General features: G+C 39.5%; 1 protein-coding gene across 1 annotated transcript in view; it reads left to right on the forward strand.

The window, feature by feature from the left end:
* The first annotated feature begins 284 nt into the window (after window positions 1-284).
* Window positions 285-19,532, forward strand: part of E2F5 (E2F transcription factor 5) — a 30,026-nt gene continuing 10,778 nt past the window's right edge. The window contains exon 1 of the mRNA XM_081266842.1: window positions 285-1,633. Within this exon, the coding sequence (XP_081122968.1) occupies window positions 1,076-1,633 (558 nt within the window). The 5' untranslated portion in view covers window positions 285-1,075. The remainder of the gene's footprint in view (window positions 1,634-19,532) is intronic.

Below are 19,532 nucleotides of genomic sequence, written 5' to 3' on the forward strand. Positions count from 1 at the left end.
TGAAATAATGGCTGTGCCTTGTGCATGGGAAACAACATTTTTGCTAAAAATGGTGTGTTCAGCTTTGACAGTTAGTGGTGGTGTTAGTTTCCCCTTTCATTTCAGCGATTCTTTTTTTTGCTAGTTTTTTTTTAATATTTATTTTTTAGTTGTTGGCGGACACAACATCTTTGTTTTGTATGTGGTGCTGGGGATCGAACCCGGGCCGCAAGCATGCCAGGCGAGCGCGCTACCGCTTGAGCCACATCCCCAGCCCCTGCTAGTTTAAAAAAAAAAAAAATTAAACAAAATCTTTCTTTCATGAAACTTCCTTCATTAATTTCTGACATGTAGAGTTTTTGTTCAGCTAATATCTGTTGAGTGTAAGCTATACAAAGTGTTCTGACAAAAACCATTTAAAATTTTCTCCTTATTCTCAAGTGTTTGTAAATAAAATGCGGGGGGCGCCTTTCCGTTACTCAATCTGTGGGATCTCAAGTATGATCAATAATAGGATATCAATGAAGCACAAGAACAGCAACTGCTTCATATTTCAAATAATACATCCAGGACCTAATAGCAAGAACTGTGGCAATTCACAATCTTTCCCTCTACATGTCAGTTATTCCATCTGTGAAGTAAAGGTTTTAGAAAAGTTTGCGAATGAGGATAAAACCAATCCTAAAACTCCAAGATTCCATTTCCCCATATCATAATCTAAAAAGATGAGCTGTGGAATAAAAGCTTGCACTTGATTCAAGTCACTGAAATGTTCGCAGATAATGCTAAAATTCGAAAAGAGCAAGGACAGCCAAACCCTCCCAAGGACAGAAAGCGACCAACCGCTAATCTCGCGCAGTTTTACAAACTGAAAAGCCGACCAACTTCTCAGCTCAGAAATTTTGGCCGCTAGACATACTTTCGGCCCAGAAAGAAGTTTTTCTTCTCTCCTTCCTTTCCCCCCTTCTTTCTCCCCGTGTAGTTACGTGAGATCACTATCCCTCAGAACTGCTCTCGAGCCGCAAGGCGGCAAGTGTGAAATATCACTGCCCGTCGCCCCCCTTCCTCCCGGAGCGCTCCTCCCTCCTACAGAAAAATGCGTTTCCAGGCAACGGCGGGCCGCGGCGTCACTTCCTGCCATTTAAACTCCGGTCCCCACCCCCTCGCAGCCCCTTCTTGTTTCCACTCCCCCTCCCCTCGGTCGTGGGCTGCATTCACGCTTCCACAGGCTCGGGAGGGGGCGGAGCGGCCGAGCGGCCCCGAGTCCGGTGGGCGCCGCGCACCTGTTGTTTGCAGGAGCCCGCGACCCTCCGGGCGGCTCTCTGCGGGCGGGGGAGCGGCGCCGCGGAGCCCACCCGGCAGGTGGCCGCGGGCAGGGCGGGGAGCGCGGTGCGCGCGGGCCCGACCACCCCGGCGCCGGGACGCGATGGCGGCGGCCGAGCCCGCGAGCTCGGGCCAGCAGACACCGCAGGGCCAGGGCCAGGGCCAGCGTCCTCAGCCTCAGCCTCCCCAGGGGCAGCCTCCGCAGCCGCCGCCGCAGCTCGGGAGCGTCGGGGGCGGCAGCAGCAGGCATGAGAAAAGCCTGGGGCTGCTCACCACCAAGTTCGTGTCGCTGCTGCAGGAGGCCAAGGACGGCGTCCTGGATCTCAAAGCGGTAAGCTCGGGAGGCGGGGATGGGGGCGGACTTCGGAGATCTTGGCCTGGGGAGAAGCCCAGCCCCTCGCGCGTGGATCGGGCGGCGTTTGTGTGGAAGCGCTCCGTGGTTAGTGGGCGCCCGGAAAGTGGGAGTCTGTGGCCTGCGCTGGGGCCCTGGATGCCGGGGATGGGGGAGGGATGAGGGACCGGGATGGCCCGGACCCGCCGCGTAACCAAAAGAGTCCGGCGCCGCGCGGCGCTTTCGACAAAGAGCCCGGGACCTCGAGCGCGCCCGCGTGGCTAGTCTCTGGCGCAGGGACCCGATGGCGGCCGAGTGTCTGAACTGCTCCGCGTCCACCTGTGGCAGAGGCTTACGGGGAACCCGGGTGCTTTGCCCGGAGTTACCGAGCTTGATTTGCTGTGGGGAATCGCTGGTTTTAATAGGGGATTCCGATTGGGACCTTATTCTCGTTGTTCAAGAATATGTTGTGTCACTTCTGCATGAAAAAATAAAAATGAATTTCTTTCCACACCCTTCCCCATTAACATCATTAAAGTAACTTTAAAAAAAAAAAAACCTCTTCGTGGTACGCTTCCTTTCATCATTCTAACGGTTAGGAAGGGATAATTTGACTTGTGACTTGATTTGGAGATTTCTAGAAGTGAGATTTGCCATTACAAGGAAAGGGGGGGGTGTTTTATAACTTTCACTCAAAACAGGTGGGAGTGCGTCGAAAACTTTCTCCTGTTTTATGAGAGCGTGTGTTTTCGCTCTTTGCTGCTGTTCAGATTTTTCAAAGAACATTTCATCAAAAACTGTTCGGTCATACAGAGTGATTTAACCGTTCCAGGCAGGCTTTGGAAGGATTCCACATGGCCCAGGGAAAGGAGATTTGGATGATTTGAATTAAAATTCAGCCAGCGCACCAAGTTTAAGAAGCAAAGTTTTAAAACCCGACAAAAAAATGCTAACGAGGCAGTAATCCCTGCAGATTCCTTCTTTTGACTCCTTACATCTGATCTCACTAGGAGGATTGTTCCCAGCAGCCAGCAAAGTGCTCAGACCACCCACCTGGCTTGACTGTCCCTGCCATCTTCCAGTTAGCCTGAAGCAACGGAAATAGCATCTGAGCTGGAGGTCCTCCAGTACTCCCTGGATGTTGGGACCAAAGACCTGTGGGGGGATCAACTCCCTGTCTTCTGCTAGGGGCCCTCCTACAGGGTAGGCCAGAAGGGAGGCGTGACTTTGAATATCCTCTCCTTTCTTTGGCTACCCTAAGTGTTCATTAAGTGACTATTGAGTTAAATTGCCTGAATTATTCTACTTTATGCAAATGAAGCACTTAGAACATATTTTGCATTTCCTAAAGTAGTTTCTGCTGTCTTTTATAAAATGTTATTCCTGAAATTTTTTCCCACCTTGAGAAATTCCCTGTACCTTTTTTATCCCCTCCCCACCCTCTTTCCTCCTTACTTAAAAGTGCCTTATGGTATCTATAATATTTGAATTGTGCTGAATTAAAATGGGTTCTTTTAAATAATTCCACAGAAAATCACGAGCTTATAAGAGAAAAACAGGGATGTTACAAAACAAATTGCAAACTGCTATTCAAAATTTTAGAAATTCAACTGTAGACTGTGACTTTTGTATAAGAAATCAGGAAAGTTTGGGGTTTTCCAGATAAAACAACTCTGAGGGCTAAGCTTCTCCATCAACTTGCCTCACATTTTAAAAAAAAAATTTTTGTAGTTGTAGAGGGACACATGCCTTTATTTTGTTTTGTTTATTTTTATGTGATGCTGAGGATCAAACCCAATGCCTCACACATGTCAGGTAAGCGCTTTACCACTGAGCTACAGCCCCAGCCCTTGCCTCACATTTTGATAAACTTTGCCCTTGCTTGATTAAGTTTTTTGGCTTCCTCCTGTTTCATCTGTGGCCATATAATTTCTCCACACAAGTCATAGAGATAGTATGTAGGAAAAAGAGTGTGATATTTCAACATTATTTCATTTCTGCAGTGGTACTATGTCTTATTATATTAATGGCTTTATATTTGTAGAAAATATTTTGAACATCATTCTTGATATATATTACATATAGAAATATATACATTATATTTACATATTTTCATTTATATATATGAAATCTTATATATGTAAAAATTACTTTGAAGTCTTTCCAGTGATATTTTTTATTATGTACCATAGTAAAAGATCATAAAGACTTTTTAAAAATATATATATATTTTTAGTTATAGGTGGACACAATGTCTTTATTTTTTTAAATGTGGGACTGAGGATCGAACCCAGTGCCTCACACATACTAGGCAAGCTCTACCTCTGAACCACAACCCCGGCCCATAATAAAGACATTTTTGATAATAACATGGTTGAAGATGGACCAACATAGACAATTATAAAATTTCCTCTAATTTGAAATTATAAAGACAGATTTTTTTCTTATATTCTGTTTGGGAAGTGAGTATATATGTTAGCATAAGCTATTGATTTTATTATTATTACACTACTATTTTATTTTTATTATTATTTTGTTACTGGAGATTGAACCCAGGGTTTTGTCCATGCTAGGCAAGCTCTCTGTCCTTGGGCTACATCTCCAGGCCCCCCTCTCCACCATTTTTAAGAGTGGGGAGACACAGTCTTGCTAAATTGCTTACTCTGACCTTAAACTTGAGATCCTACCTCCTCAATCTCTCTGGTAGCTGGGATTACAGGCATGCACCCCTGCACCGGGCGCTGTTGATATTTTTAAGTTGTACAATTTTTAAAAATTATTTTAATCTTACCATAAATATCCACATAACCTAAGCTGGGTGTAGTGGCACACACCTGTAATCCCAGTGGCTTGGGAGGCTGAGGCAGAAGAATCACAAGTTCACTGCCATCCTTAGCAAAAAGCAAGGCACTTAGCAACTCAGTCTCGAAATAAAGTACAAAAGAGGTCTGAGGATGTGGCTCAGTGGCCAAGTGGCCTTGAGTTCAGTCCCCAGTACTCCAAAGGAAAAAAAAAATCGACATATCTTGGATATTCATAAAATACTCAAGACCACATAGATGCTGTTTTTCTTTTTCTGACTTATGTGGTACTAAAGAATAAGAACATAATGCTGTATCTTATGTCTCTTTTTTAACAACAACCAATTGAGGACATAGCCTACTTAGCAAAGCAAATTCTTTTTTTTTTTTTTTTTAATGGATGCATAAGTTGTTTTTTTTTTTTTATATATCTGACTTTTTTTTTTAAGAGAGAGAGAATCTTAATATTTATTTTTTAGTTTTCGGCGGACACAACATCTTTGTTGGTATGTGGTGCTGAGGATCGAACCTGGGCCGCACGCATGCCAGGCGAGCACGCTACCGCTTGAGCCACATCCCCAGCCCAGCAAATTCTAACAAAGCTATTCTGGCATAGTTTAACAATTAGGAGAGAATAGAAATACATTGGAAGCAATTTGAGAAAATTTTATTCATCATCTACCCACCTGCTTTTCATAATTAGTCTCTCATTTACAGTAGTGGAGGTGGGTAGTTATTAATTCATTCCAGTCAGGTGAGAAGTTATATGATGTTGGCTATGTGGTTTGCAGTTTATGTTGCAGTTAACATTTATTGAAAGCATACTGTGTGCTGGGCGTTTTACATAAACTAACATTTACATATAATACATTTATATATACTTCCATGTATAATTTTGGGGGGTAAACAGAAATTAAACTCGGGGGCACTCAACCACTGAGCCACATCTCCAGACCTATTTTGTATTTTATTTTTTAGAGACAGGGTCTCACTGAGTTGCTTATCGCCTCGCCATTGCTGAGGCTGGCTTTGATCCTTCTGCCTCAGCCAACTTCCATATATAATTTTATCCTCTTAATAACTGTGGAAGTGTAGTTCTAATATTCCCACTTTTTAGCTGATAAAACAGGTTGAGTAGGCTGAGATAGGTTAAGTAACTTGCTCACTGTTATAAAGTAGAAAGTTAGAGCTAATATTTGAAGTTATCATTTTTTATTATTCTCCATTCTATAGTACATTTCAGTAGTCCTAAAAAACAAATTTAGGTTTTCATGTGTGTAAGGGTATGGGATCTGTCTTATAAATAAAAATGCATGATTCTTTTTACTTCTCTTGTAGAGGAGAGGGAGATAACTTGAGTTCCTGCATTGAAAATGATGGTTTGAGCTGGGACTGTAGCTCAGTGTTAGAGCACTTGCCTAGTATGCATGCCCTTACCACTAAAGAAAAAAAAAAAAGAAAGAAAGAAAATGAGGATGTGGATGGCAAATTCCCTGTTGTTTTACAAACAAAATTAGGATTCTGTTTTTCACAGCTAAGAACTTGAAGATCTGTTAAGCTAATTATGACTCAGTATTGACATGTTATTTTGAAAATTTTAAAAATTCCTTTTAAATATAATTTATAACTGGCTTTCTATATTTCCTTTTTTTGTATCTTCAACTTTTTAATAAAAATATGATCTAGATTGCTTATCTCTTATTGTAATTGCCTAAGTAACAAATTGCCTGAATGATACCTGAGTTAATGTGATAAAGTATTTATGGTGTTTCTTATCTCACATGTTCCTGAGTTATACCCATTTATGATAACTTGAGTAACACGCACCATGTAAGGAACAAAAAACTTATCCTAAGGCCTTAGTTTAAAATACTAAGCAAAGATTTTCAGTAAGTATTCACCCATGCCTACAGGAGGTAAACAGCCAGAACTTCAGTGCTGCTGAAAAATTTTCAGGACAATTCCACTCCTGGGTATACACCAAAGGAATCAGAAGTAGGGTCTTCAGCATGTATTTGTATACCCATATTTATGATAATTTCATAATAGCCAAAAGGTGGGGACAACACAGGTCTCCATCAGTGGATAAGTGGATAAACAAAATGGTTCATTATATACAATGGGAGATGATTCAGCTTTAGAAAGAAGAAAATCGTAACATATGCAACAATATACATGAACCTTGAGGAATTACGATAAGTGAAATAGCTAATCACAAAGAGACAAATACTGGTTGATTCTACTTATACGAAGAACCTATTCATAGAAACAGAAAGTTGAAGGGTGGTTGCTAATGGCCAAGGAAAGGAGAGAATAGAAGTTGTTTAAGGGGTATTAGGCAGAAGTGTGTGCCTCCAGAATTCATGTTTGAAATCCTAACTCTCAGTTCCTCAAAAATACATCTATATTTTGAGATAGGATCTTAAGAAGATGAATAAGTTAAATGAAGCCATTAGTATGGGCCCTAATCAAATCTGATTCAAATCAAATCTCCTTATGAGAAGGGGAAAAATTGGACATACTGGAAGATACCAGGAATGTTTCCACACAATGTGAAGGACTATCTGTAAACCAAAGAAAGAGTTTCAGAAGAAAACAAAGTGGTCAACACTTTGATCTTGGTCAGAGTTTTGCAGAATGAAATGTTCTGGAGACTGATTGTACAACAATGTGAGTGTACTTAATGCTACTCATCTCTTACACTTTAAGTAAGCAAGATAATAAATTTTATGTTTGTGTATTTTACCACAATTAAATACACATTTAATATTTACATATATGTGTGTGTGTGTGTGTGTGTGTGTGTGTGTGTATATATATATATATATAAAAGAAACAACAATGAAATACCATTATATGCCTATTAGAATGATAAAAATCTAAAACACTGAGAACACCACATGCTGACAAGGACTTGAGCAGCAGGAACTCTTATTCACTGCTGATGGGAATACACCAAAGGTGATATCCCAATATAGATTGGTTTGTTTTTTCTCCGCTCCCTCCCCTCCCCCCTTTCTCTCTCTCTTTCTCTTTTTTTGGTGGTGTTGGGATTGAAATCAGGGAGGGCCTCACACATGATAGGCAAGTGTTCTACATTTGGAGCCCCTTTTTATTTTGAAAGAGGGTCTTGCTACATTGCCCAAGCTGGCCTTGAATTTGAGATCCTCTTACGTCAGCCTCCTGAGTAGATGAGATTACACGTGTGTGCCACCATACCCAGCAAAAATTAGTAGTCTTTTAAAAAACTAAACATACGTTAACTATATGATCCAGTAATTGTGCTCCTTGTATTTACCCAAAGGAGTTGGAAAGTTCATGGAAAGCTGCTCATGATATTTATACCAGCTTTATTCATAATGGCTAAAATGTGGAAGCAACCAAAATGTTTTCCAGTAGTAGGTGCATGGATAAACTGTGATGTATCTAGACAATTAAATGTTCAGTGCTGAAAAGTACATGAGCTATCAAGTTATGAAAAGATATGGAGGAAACATAAATGCATATTACTAAGTGAAAGCATTCGGTCCAGAAAGGCTACATACTGTGTGATCCAGCTATGGAACATTCTATAAAAGGCAAAACTGTAGAGACAGTAAATCATTAGTGATTACCAATGGTTAGAGAGGAGGGTAGATGAACAGAGTGAGAACAATATTTTTAGGGCAGTGAAACTATTTTGTATGAAAGTATAATGGCAGGTGGATGTCCTTATACATTTGTCAAAACCTACAGAATGTACAATATCCATGGACTCTGGGTGATGGTGATGGGTCAATATAGGTTTATCAGTTTTGACAAATGTCCCACTCTGGTGGGGAATGTTGATCATGGGGAGGTTGTGCTTGTGCATCAGAAAGGGGTATTTGGGAACTTTCTATACTTTTTGATCAACTTTACTGTGAATCTAAAATTGCTTGAAAATGTAAAGTGTAGGGGCCGGGGTTGTGGCCTAGCAGTAGAGTGCTCGCCTAGCACATGTGAAGCATTGGGTTCAATCCTCAGCACCACATAAAAATTTAAAAATAAAGGTATTATGTCCAACTACAACTAAAAAATATTAAATGTATTACAATACATAAAGCTGATGATCTGGGTACATCTATTCCAGGGTCTAATTATTAGACAGCTATTAAATACAAGAGAGTTGGCTCAATAGAAAAAAAGTTCTCAGAAAACTAAAGCTCTGCAAGATTAACAAAAATGACTACTCATACCCAATGCTAAGTAACTGGTACTGTGCCAAGTACTTTCTTCCTGTGAGTTTATTTACTCCCAGAGATAAAACTGAAGGATACCTCCATTGTGCTGATTAGGAAATTGGGGATAAAAGAGGTAGTGATTAACCTGATGTCCACAGTAAATGAAACTGAGCAGCACTATAATCTGATGTCAGAATTGATGTCCTGAACCACTATGCTAAGCAAACAGTCTATCTAGTACAAAGTTTTAGACTGATTAAAAAAAAAAAAAACTTTATTAGAGAGGAGCAGAGCTATCTCATTTTTCCAGTTCTGTACAAGATAAATTGACTGTTTACAACACTAGTTTTGAGATTTTTGGTTTTGATGTTGCTACTTCCCATCAGTGAACAAAGCCATGAAATTTGAATAGAGGTACCTATCAATGGACTTACACATATATTTGTCTGGGTGTCTACATTATATTTTGCCATTTCTTTGAAATGATAAGTTGTTTAAAATATTTTTTATTTTTGTATCATTTTTTTTAGATCTTGCCAGTGAAGACTGACTTTTCCCAATTAGCCCATGATTCTGTTTATATTTTAATGTGCTTATGAACGGGAGATCTTTTTTATGATTTTTCTTTCTATACTTAAAATACAGTTTTACTCAAGTAACATAAAATATTAGAAAAGTGGTAAAAGGTTAATAAATTCTTGAATAAAAATGACCTAGGATGCCACTACCCAGAGAACCATGTTCAACTATTTTTAGTATTTCTTCAATTTCTTATACCTTTTTATAATGGAGATCAGTTTTATCTTGCCAAATTATAAACATAATTTTAATACTTTTACAATTCAAGCCATTAATTATATTAATTATAGAATCAATTCTAGGTATGTATGTAAATTGTTGCTAGGTTTTTTTTCCCTCTTTAATCCAGTGTAATAATTTGGATCTTAAATGTCCCTCAAAAGCCAGTGTTAAGGGCTTGCTTAGTTTTCAACTTGGCACTAGTGGAGGTGGAGGTGGAGGAAACTTTAATAGGTACATCTTCCTAGTGGGACATCTTCCATATGTTGAAGGCAAGTCCTTGAAGGGTATATTGGGACCCTTGCTCCTTGCTGTCTCCTCCTCCTCATTCTCTTTCTGCTTCTCTTTGCCCCATCTTCCTTCCTCTCCTCCTTCCTTGCAGTTTTGTTCCACCACACACTGCCACCATGATGTTCTGTCTCAACACAGGCCCAAAAGTGATAGGGATAGCCAGTCAAGGATTGAGACTTCCCAAACTATGAACCAAAGTAAATCATTTCTCTTTATAAGTTGATTTATCTGAGTTATTTGTTGTAATGATGGAAAGTTAATCAGCATATTCAACAGATGTGAGTTAACTTATATGTGCCCCAGTTCAAGTTGGAAATTCAGAGTTGCACACTTTTAAAAACTGTAAAAGGAGGACTTTGGAAGCACTTCTCTGAGCAAAGAAGTTTGATGATGCAAGGGCCCTAGAAGGCTTCTGGGAGCAGCTGGAGGCTCACCTGAGAACAAAGAGACTCAAAAAATCGGATGACATTGACATACATAAAACTCAAAAACTTGAGATCAAGTTAGAATAATATCCAAATGCCTTCAGAGCCCTCCCTGTTGTGGCCCTTCCTCTCATACCTCTTCCAATTGTCCTACTCTTCTAGGCCTCTCTTTTAAGCACCCTCCCCTACCTTCTCCTCCACCTTAGGGCTACAGCATAAGCTCTTCTGCTTGGAAAGGCATTTCTACTCACACACAAATAACTGGCCACTTTAAACCCTCTGGGTGAATTTTTTTTTTAAATTTTTATTGTTGGTTGTTCAAAACATTACATAGTTCTTGACATATCATATTTCACACTTTGATTCAAGTGGGTTATGAACTCCCATTTTTACCCCGTATACAGATTGCAGAATCACATCGGTTACACATCCACTGATTGACATATTGCTATACTAGTATCTGTTGTATTCTGCTGCCTTTCCTCTGGGTGAATTTAAATGTTACATCTTGGATGCTTTGGTAGGTGAAATAATGGCTCTTCAAGGACCTCCATGTTCTAATTTCCAGGACATGTGATTATGTCCAGTTACATGGCAAATGGAAGTTATGGTTAAAGTTGCTAACCAGCTGACTTTAAGATGTTTACATTTTCTTGGGTTATTCAATTGGGGCTTATGTAATCACGGGAGTTCTTAGAAGTGGAAAAGGAAAGAAGAATCAGAGCCAGTGAGTTGAAGAGGGACTCAATCTGACCACTGTTGGAGGAAAGGGGCCACAGCAAAGGAATGTGGCATGTCTGAAACTGGGAAACATAGAGATAACTTCCTCCCTAGCACATCTAGAGGGGAACTGAACCTCACCAGTACATTGATTGCAACTCAGTGAGGACCATTTCAATCTTCTGATCTATAAAACTCTAAGATGATAAATTTGTGGTGTTTTAAGGCATTAAAATTTGTGGTAATTTGTGACGGTAACAATAGAAAATGAATACAGGTACAATTTCTGATTCTTGCCTTGTGCTAAAGTGGCTAAAGTAGGTTCCCATTTATTCTCTTTCTCAGCAAACTATTTTCCCTACTATCCCTTATCACAAAAATATATATATATATATATATATATATATATATATATATATTATTTTTTTATTTATTTACTTGCTTGCTTGTGTTTCCTTCTAGATCAAGTGCTCTGTGAGAACAGGAACTGTGTCTTGTGTGTTACTATTGCTGACTCAGCTAGTCTATTGTGAGCTCTCAACAAATAGTTGAGGGAATATATCTTAGTATGTTTTATGTTCCTGTAACAAAAGTTTGAGACTGGGTTCTTTATGAAGCAAAGGGGCTTATTTGGTTCATGATTCTGGGGCTAAAAGGCCTGAACAGTGTGGTGCTGGTTTCCTGAAGGTTGCCCCACATGACAGGGAAGTGTATATGGAAAAGGCTGCATGCAGAAGAGGCTAAGTGTATGGAATGGCCTCACTTTATAACTGTGTTCCATGAGAGTAGTACCCCTGTGGCCTAATTATCCTCCTGCTTGATTTCACCTCCCAACACTGACACATTGGGGACCAAGCTTCCAGCACTCCAGCCTTTGGGGAACACACTCAAACCACATCTAAACCATAACAGAATGGATTGCTGTTAACAGAATGAATTGAGTGATGTGAAAGGGCATTCTCAGTCTGCAAGGAAGTAGATCTCAGAGGCCAGAGAAAGAAGTGGGCACATTTGAGATGTAAATCAGATGATAGTTGGATGAATATTGTATTGCAGGCAAGGTTATAAACCTGAACTAGGGCAGAGGCAGTGGAAATAAGAAGCAAAGAGATTTCAATGATTTTTTTACCCTACTGCAGTGCAGAACTTGGCTGCTAAGTCTATCAAATAGGAAAAATCATAGATGACTGCTCCATCCCTGGCTTGGTCAACCATGTGAATGGCAGTGGTTTTCATATACAAGTTATGAAAAAGAAAAGATGGAAGAGGAAAGAGAAATTCAATTTTGGATATGTGTGAGATGCCAGTGGGACAGCCTAGAAATGTCTGGCATCTTGTAGGAATTATGGACTTAAAATTCATGATGAAGATGAGAGCCACCTACTTGATTTGGATATGGTTGTTTATGAGGTTTATTGTGAAGCAGATAACTTCTAGTGTAAAGAAGAAGAAGAGAACTCTGGGAAACAGGAGCTGAGAGCAGAGGAAAGGAGAATAAAACAGAAGAGAAAAACCCAAGGGTCACAGTGACACCAAGACCAGGAAACCGTGCATTTTAGGAAGGAGGGAATATTTAAGCAGTCAAGTGCTGCAGGGGATACAGCAGAACTTTGTAGTGTGTTGAGTTTAAAGTAATATTCCGTAAAACATTTTCTGTAAACATTTGAGATTATTTCACTTCTGAAATCTGTACTAAAGAATTACTGGATCAGAGGCTAATAAACATAAGACCGTTCATGTTCATTGTTGTATAACAAAAATATTTATTAGTTGATACTCCAGGCTCAGCATATGATCATGTGCAGCCATCTCAGCCCATAAATATCATGGCATGGGAATTAAGAGCATGTACTTTGACTTCATGTCCTGACCTTTCCATGGTCAGTGCCCTTGTGCACTGGTTTCTCATTTACAAAAATGGGGGCAATATTAATAGCTACCTCATAGTTATTATTGTAGAAGTTGCTAAAATGCATTTTTACTCTAAGACACTTAAGTAGTGCCTGGCACCTGGTAAATACTATATTAAAGTGTTAAGATTAATGGTACATAGATCAAATCAATATTGGGTTTCCTGATTTTTCATATTTTCAGATTTTAAGTGTGATACATAATACCAAGTTTTTTTTTGAGTCAACTTTATAGAGGTATGCTGCTGTGTAGGGTTCAGTGAGTTTAGACAAATGCTTACCTATATAAACCCTACCACAGACGGGTGTGGCACATGTCCATCCTGTTGCCTCTCCCTGGTCAATCTCCACCCTCATCCTTAGCCCCAGGCAATCATGCTTTCTTTCTCATGAAATGGATTGCTCTTTCTAGAGTGTCCTGTCAGTGGAGTCATGCTTAGCATCTTTTGAATTTCATCTGTGTTAACTGTGTCTGCCAGCAGTTCCTTTCTACCCCCAAATGGCATTTTGTTTTATGAAAGTACTGCACTTTTCCTGTGCAATGGATATGTACCTGCTATCTCTGATTCTTGGTTCTTGTGAATACTGCTCTGAATATTCATGTAAAAGTCTGTGTAGACTTATTTTCACTGTTTTAATTTGCATTCCTTTGATTACTATTCTTTTATTAACTCATTAAAAGTTTGAAAACCTTTTGAAGACTACTAATAATTTCTTCATTTTTCATGAATTCTATCTTGTCCATATTTTAATTCATGGTCTTTACATTTTCTTCTGTAATATATTTTAATGTTGAGGCAGCCAAATCTCTTTCTTTTCCCTTTTATTTCTTCTATGCATTTGATATACACTTCCCAAGGAAGGAGATTTAAAAAAAAAATTTTTTTTTTGTAGCTGTTAGATGGACAGAATCCCTTTATTTTGTTTATTTTTATGTGGTGCTGAGGATCAAACCCAGTGCCTCATGGCATGCTAGGGAAGCACTCTGCCACTGAGCTACAGCCCCAGCCTAGGAAGGAGATTTTTGACTGCATTTGCTTGAGAGTGTGTGTGTGTTTGTGTGCTGGGGGCTGTATTCAAAATAGGCTTTTGTTGCCTATGCAGGAAACTACAATGAAAGTTGGGTTTAATTTGAGTCAGTTCACATTCTCTGTGAGTCCTTTGATATTTTTAGATTATTTAAATGCCACATCTAACTAGTATATTCTTGTATTTGACACATCCTAAAACCATGTTTATTCTTTAGATAATAAGATTTTGTCAATAGCTGAGTTGTCTGATTAGCTGAAGTTTTATCTCTGTTAACATTTCTCATTAAAAAGCATTCAATTGTTCCTATTTGAAAATTTCCCAACGTGAATTACATACATGTCTTTGTATTCATAAACTAAGAATACTGTACACAATTTTTAATAGATTTTCATGATGAATATTGTTTTTTGAATTCTTTGTGAATGTTAACCTGAACATTTTTTAAAATATGTTAGGCCATTGCCATGTCCAGTAGCCTCAACTTTGTATGCTTTTTGAGTTATTTTGTCCCTTTTATGGTTTTTCTCTTGAACCTTGATTGCTGCCGAGGTGCCTCCTTAGTTTCATGGTGGTACTTCCTCCTGTGAATGTTGCCACAGTGGTTAAGAATGATATAAAAGTTATAAATAGGTTCCAAAAGAGTGAACTCTGAGTAGAAAATTACACCATTTTTATCTATTTTTGCTTTTCAGAAGTTTTTTTTTTTTTTCCCATGTCTTTGTGCTTGACTGCGATCTGAATTTGTTAGTTAGTGGGATAGATTTACCCAGATAGATTTATCTTTCACACAACAGTATTTTCTCATTCTTTACTTGAGAAATTGGATGAAAATAGTGATAACATAAATGTAAGGCTTACTCTGTGCAAAGCATTTTTTTCTTTCTAAGTATTTCAAATATTATACTCATTTAATCCTCACAGCAACAACAGTATCTTAACAGTACTCTTAGGAGAAATTGAGGCACTGAGAGGCATGCCCGAGGCCATGCAGGCTTGACTCAGAGCCTCTGTGCATGACCTTTTCTGCTATACTGCTGACCAGTGGGAGGATAGCAGATGCACATGTAATCTTGTCTGTTTTTTAGAAAGTTAACACTTATGGGAAGAGAATTTTCAAAGTATGCAATGGAGGATGTAGATAGTCTCTAGACTTTGTAATTTATAGATTTCAAGGTTCAGCATGATTTTCCTAGTTAAACAAACACTTTACCAAGATTTTTTTTTCTTTTAACACTGTTTGGTGACTTGAGTAAGGTAGTAAAAATAAAGATAAACTTTTAAAGGTTTATGCAATGTTTATTAGAAATGAAAAAAATTTAAAGCTATGTATTTCAAAAATAGTACAGTAGCAATTTGTGGTAGCAAAACCACTGAAAGGTGTTCTTTAGAAGAGATTCCTTTGGGGTGGGGCATTGATAAGGAATTGAAACACTTATTATGTACTTAGTGCTACTTCTAGAGGGAGCCTTTGTGTCCTTACAGTTATTCATTCTTTGGTATTTAATTTCCTTGTTGATTTAATGGCCCTGCAGACCCATTGCAAACACAGTGGCCTCCTCCAGGAACTCTTTCCTTTTTGCCCTCACCCTAAGAATTTACTTTTTTAATCCACTTTTTAAAATACTTTAAATTTCTACTTTATAGAACTTTTTCACTGTCTTAATCTTATTCTGTAAGATGTAGGCTACAGTTTCTCAAAGCCTTATGTATGCACTTTTTTCTTACTATTATTTATTTTTGAATAAATAAATGAAGTGGCAATTAAGATCTTTTTGCTTTTTCAGACCATTTTATACCCTCTGTGTATGAAACCTCCTGTAGACCAGACCTGCTTAACTTGTATAATCAGTGCAGTTGTACGACTTGGAAACCTTTGGATGTTTACCAGACTTGTTTAAAGTATTTTAAAATTACTTCAACACATTTGAAAATGTTTAGCCACAAATTTGTTTTGTGAATATGTGATTACTAACAAACTCAACTCTAATTATTCAAAGCCTACTGATTTTCCTATTGAATGAGTAAAACACCTACTTGATAAAGCTGTTGTAAGGATTAAGTTAGATAAAATCTGTAAAATCCTGTTACACAGTTATCCTGTTACTGGATTAAAAATGGTTCTTGTGGCTCAGTAGCAGAGTGCTTGCCTTGCACATGTTCTTCCTGGTGGATTGAAATCAGATGTTCTACACAGTATCTTTAATAGCATTTAAAATTAGGTGATAAGTAGTTCAAATCTTACCTTGGACTAGATCAACCTAAGATACCTTATGGCACAATTGAAAGGAAGTCTGCTCGGTGCATTCTGTGCCTCACTTAGGGTCCTTCTGCCTTATTTTTAGGTAGAATAGATTGGTTTTTATACACTATTGCTCTTATACATTTTTGATTATTCATTCTTTTCCTTCTCATTATAATATTAATTTCTGAAGCACAGTAGTTAAAATATCAAGTGTGTATATATTGACTGTTGTATGCCCTGGAAGGGAAACTACCTGCTTTGCAGATGGAGGACCTGAGGATGGGGTGTTTTCTACAGTTATTATTCTCATGTTAGCTTTTTTTTAATATTTATTTTTTAGGTGTAGTTGGACACAATACCTTTATTTTATTTATTTTTATGTAGCGCTGAGGATTGAACCCAAAGCCTCGCATGTGCTAGGCGATAACTCTACTGCTGAGCTACAACCCCAGCCCCTCATGTTAGCTTTTTTAAAGGCAACTTTATGCTCCATGAGAAGAACATTCCTGAGCAAGTGAGTTGCAACTGATCCTAACTCAAAGCTACCAGATAGTCTCACTCCTTGTCCACTTTGCACTGGGCCTTGTTGGACCCATTTTTTCAAGTGGCAGGTTGTATCATGATTCTCCAAGCTGTTTTTAGCACTTCTGTATGGTTGCAGCTGTCCTGGTTTATTTGGTTTGCCCACCTCTTAACAGCATCACAGGCTTCAATTTTGTTTTGCCTGTGGATATTGTTAACCATTGGTGAGACATCATATTTTTAGGATAGGCATTTCATTTTTGGAGGAGTGATCTATTTCTTTAGAGGATTATTTTGTTTACTTTTTCTGCAAACTGAGTTGGTATGATATAATCAGATGCTTCCTTTATGACTGTATCAGTCAAATCTTATTGCAGTAAATGTAACCTTTTGAAATGGAGTTTAATGAGTTTAAGAACATGGGCACATGTTCTCCAGTTCAGTAGCAGGCATAGGATAAGGATAGTGACTCACTTTGGTCTCTGCCCACCCCGTGTCAATGCTCAGGCAGTTCTCCTGGGCCAGAGAGAAATGCATAGTGATGTTGGTGAGTCTCACTGCTAAATCATGAGCACCAATTTCCCAAGAGCCAGTAGTGCTGTGCCATATTCCTTCTATACTGTCTGCTGTCCTGCTTAATATTATTGTCCTATTTTCCAAATAAAGAGATAAGGCTCAGTGAGCTAAGGAGATCAGCTGAAGATTGGAAGTAGCAGTGCTAGAACTGGATCTTGGTGGGTTCAGCTCCAGAACATAATATTTTTTTTTTCTTTTTTTGGTACTGGGGATTGACTCCAGGGGTGTTTAGTCACTGAGCCCACATCTCCAGCCCTGTATTTATTTTTTATTTTGTGACAAGCTCTTGCTAAGTTGCTTAGGGCCTCACTAATTGCTGCAGCTGGCTTTGAACTTGTGATTCCTCCTCCCTCAGTCTCCTGAGTCCCTGGAATTATAGGAGTGCATCAGTATGAATAAAATGACTGCTGAAAGAAAAACTTCCTGGAGGTCCTCTTGAGAGGTGTGGTTATATGTGTCAGACATCCAGGTATTTAAATAGAAAAGTATTTGAGAAATACTGGTTAGTTTAGAAAGCAAGGGTTAAATATTGTGACTATTAAGAAGTAATAAATATACTTTTTAACAATTTTGAGCTGCAAATTCATTCTGATGGCACCCTGCCTGATGACTTGGGGTCTGGTTCAAACTTGCTCTAACAGCACACCAGGTGAGCTTTTGCCATGGTAGTGAACACTTTGGTGTGTGAACGAGTACACAGACACCCAGAACACAGCCCTGGCTAGGAGTGTTCTGGGTCACTTCTCAAGTGTGCCTTCTCAGAGGAGAGATCTACTACGCGGCCTGCGCAATGGTTTCATTAATGAGGTTCTAGGCATAAAGTTAGCTAGATGAGATCGAAATAAAACACACAGACTCAGTTACCTTATTTATATTGCTAGGTCTGAGACAGCTCCCCTCTCTGGTTCCCTCCTCTAACCGCCCAGCAGGGCAGCAAGGATTACTCAGGGCTAGCAGGAGAGAGAGAGTTTGAACATGCCTGGGAGTAGCCTTTTATTGGGGAACAAGAGATTCAGGGGAGAATTCCATCCAATGAAGGTTGAGGGGGGCTGCACTCCAAGGTCAGGGTCAGTGATTGGGTCCCCGGGGTCAGTGATTGGGTCCCCGGGGTCAGTGGTCAGGCACACCCCCACACGGATGGGCTCTCATCAGGAAAGGGCCAGGAAAGCTCTGACACAGCCAGAGCGCCTCAGACCCTTAACGGGAGCCACCCAATCACGTGTCAGAATGGCTTCCCACAGAGAGAGGTGAATTCTCAACTTCAGCTTGTTTTGAGGGGGTTCCCTGCAATTGAACCCAGGAGTGCTTAGCCAACTGAGCCACATCCTCAGCCTGTTTTATTTTTTGAGAGAGGGTCTTGCTAAGTTGCTCAGGACATCACTGAGTTGCTGAGGCTGGCTTTGAAAATGGGACCCTCCTGCCTCAGCCTTCCGAGTTGCTGTGATACAGGTGTGTGCCATTGCACACAGCTCGACTTTAGATTTTATGGTTAACTTTGCAGTAGACCGCTGCTCTTCAGGAAAACAGTCTGAAACTCAAAAAACAGAACATACATTCTTTGAAGGTAAATAAATCAGGAAGGGAATTGCTAAGTACAGCAAAGATACCAATGAGACTATGCCTAGTTCTAGTCCTGCTCTTAGTTCTCTGGTTCTTAAGAAGAGACAGTGCCAAGTCAAGAGTTGTGGATTCCAAAGAGCCTCAATTCCTAGTTCTTCCTTCTCTCCCATATCCTACCTATTCTCCTGGTCCACTGATAGAGGCTCTGATCCCTTTCTTGAAGGACTGAATGGGTGGGTGGTAGGTAAGTGGATTTAGAGTGCCTCCACTTTACTAAAGACTCTAAATGCCTGGGAAGAGAGGAGTAGCCATCAGTGGCACTGTCCGTGCAAGGCAGGTCTGGATTCACACTGTGCTCTGCTGGGTTTTTGTAGGAGCTACAGAACCAAGAAAGTAATAATGCCCTGGGAAAGCTGGTAACCAATTATGTGCAGTTAAATCCTGTTCATTAATTTAGATACCGTTCTGGAAATTGTCAGTAGGGACATAAATAAACCTTTACATTATTGACTTGAATCTTTTAAAAATATTTATTTTTTAGTTGTAGGTGGACACAATACTTTCATTTTTATTAGGTGCTGAGGATCAAACCAAGTGCCTTATGTGCTGTAGGCGAGCACTCTACCACTGAGCCACAACCCCAGCCCCTATTGCCATGAATCTTAATATGTGGCTGTACTTTCAAAATAGGCTGTTTTCTAACAAACTTTGGAAACGAGATGTAGGGAAACTTTTTTGGGGGTGGGAGGATTGAACCCAGGGCCTTGTGCATGCAGAGGCAAGAACTCTACCAACTGAGCTATATCCCCAGCCCCTAACC

This window comes from Spermophilus citellus (assembly GCF_964194105.1).
Source record: "Spermophilus citellus genome assembly, chromosome: 14".
Lineage (NCBI taxonomy): Eukaryota > Metazoa > Chordata > Mammalia > Rodentia > Sciuridae > Spermophilus > Spermophilus citellus.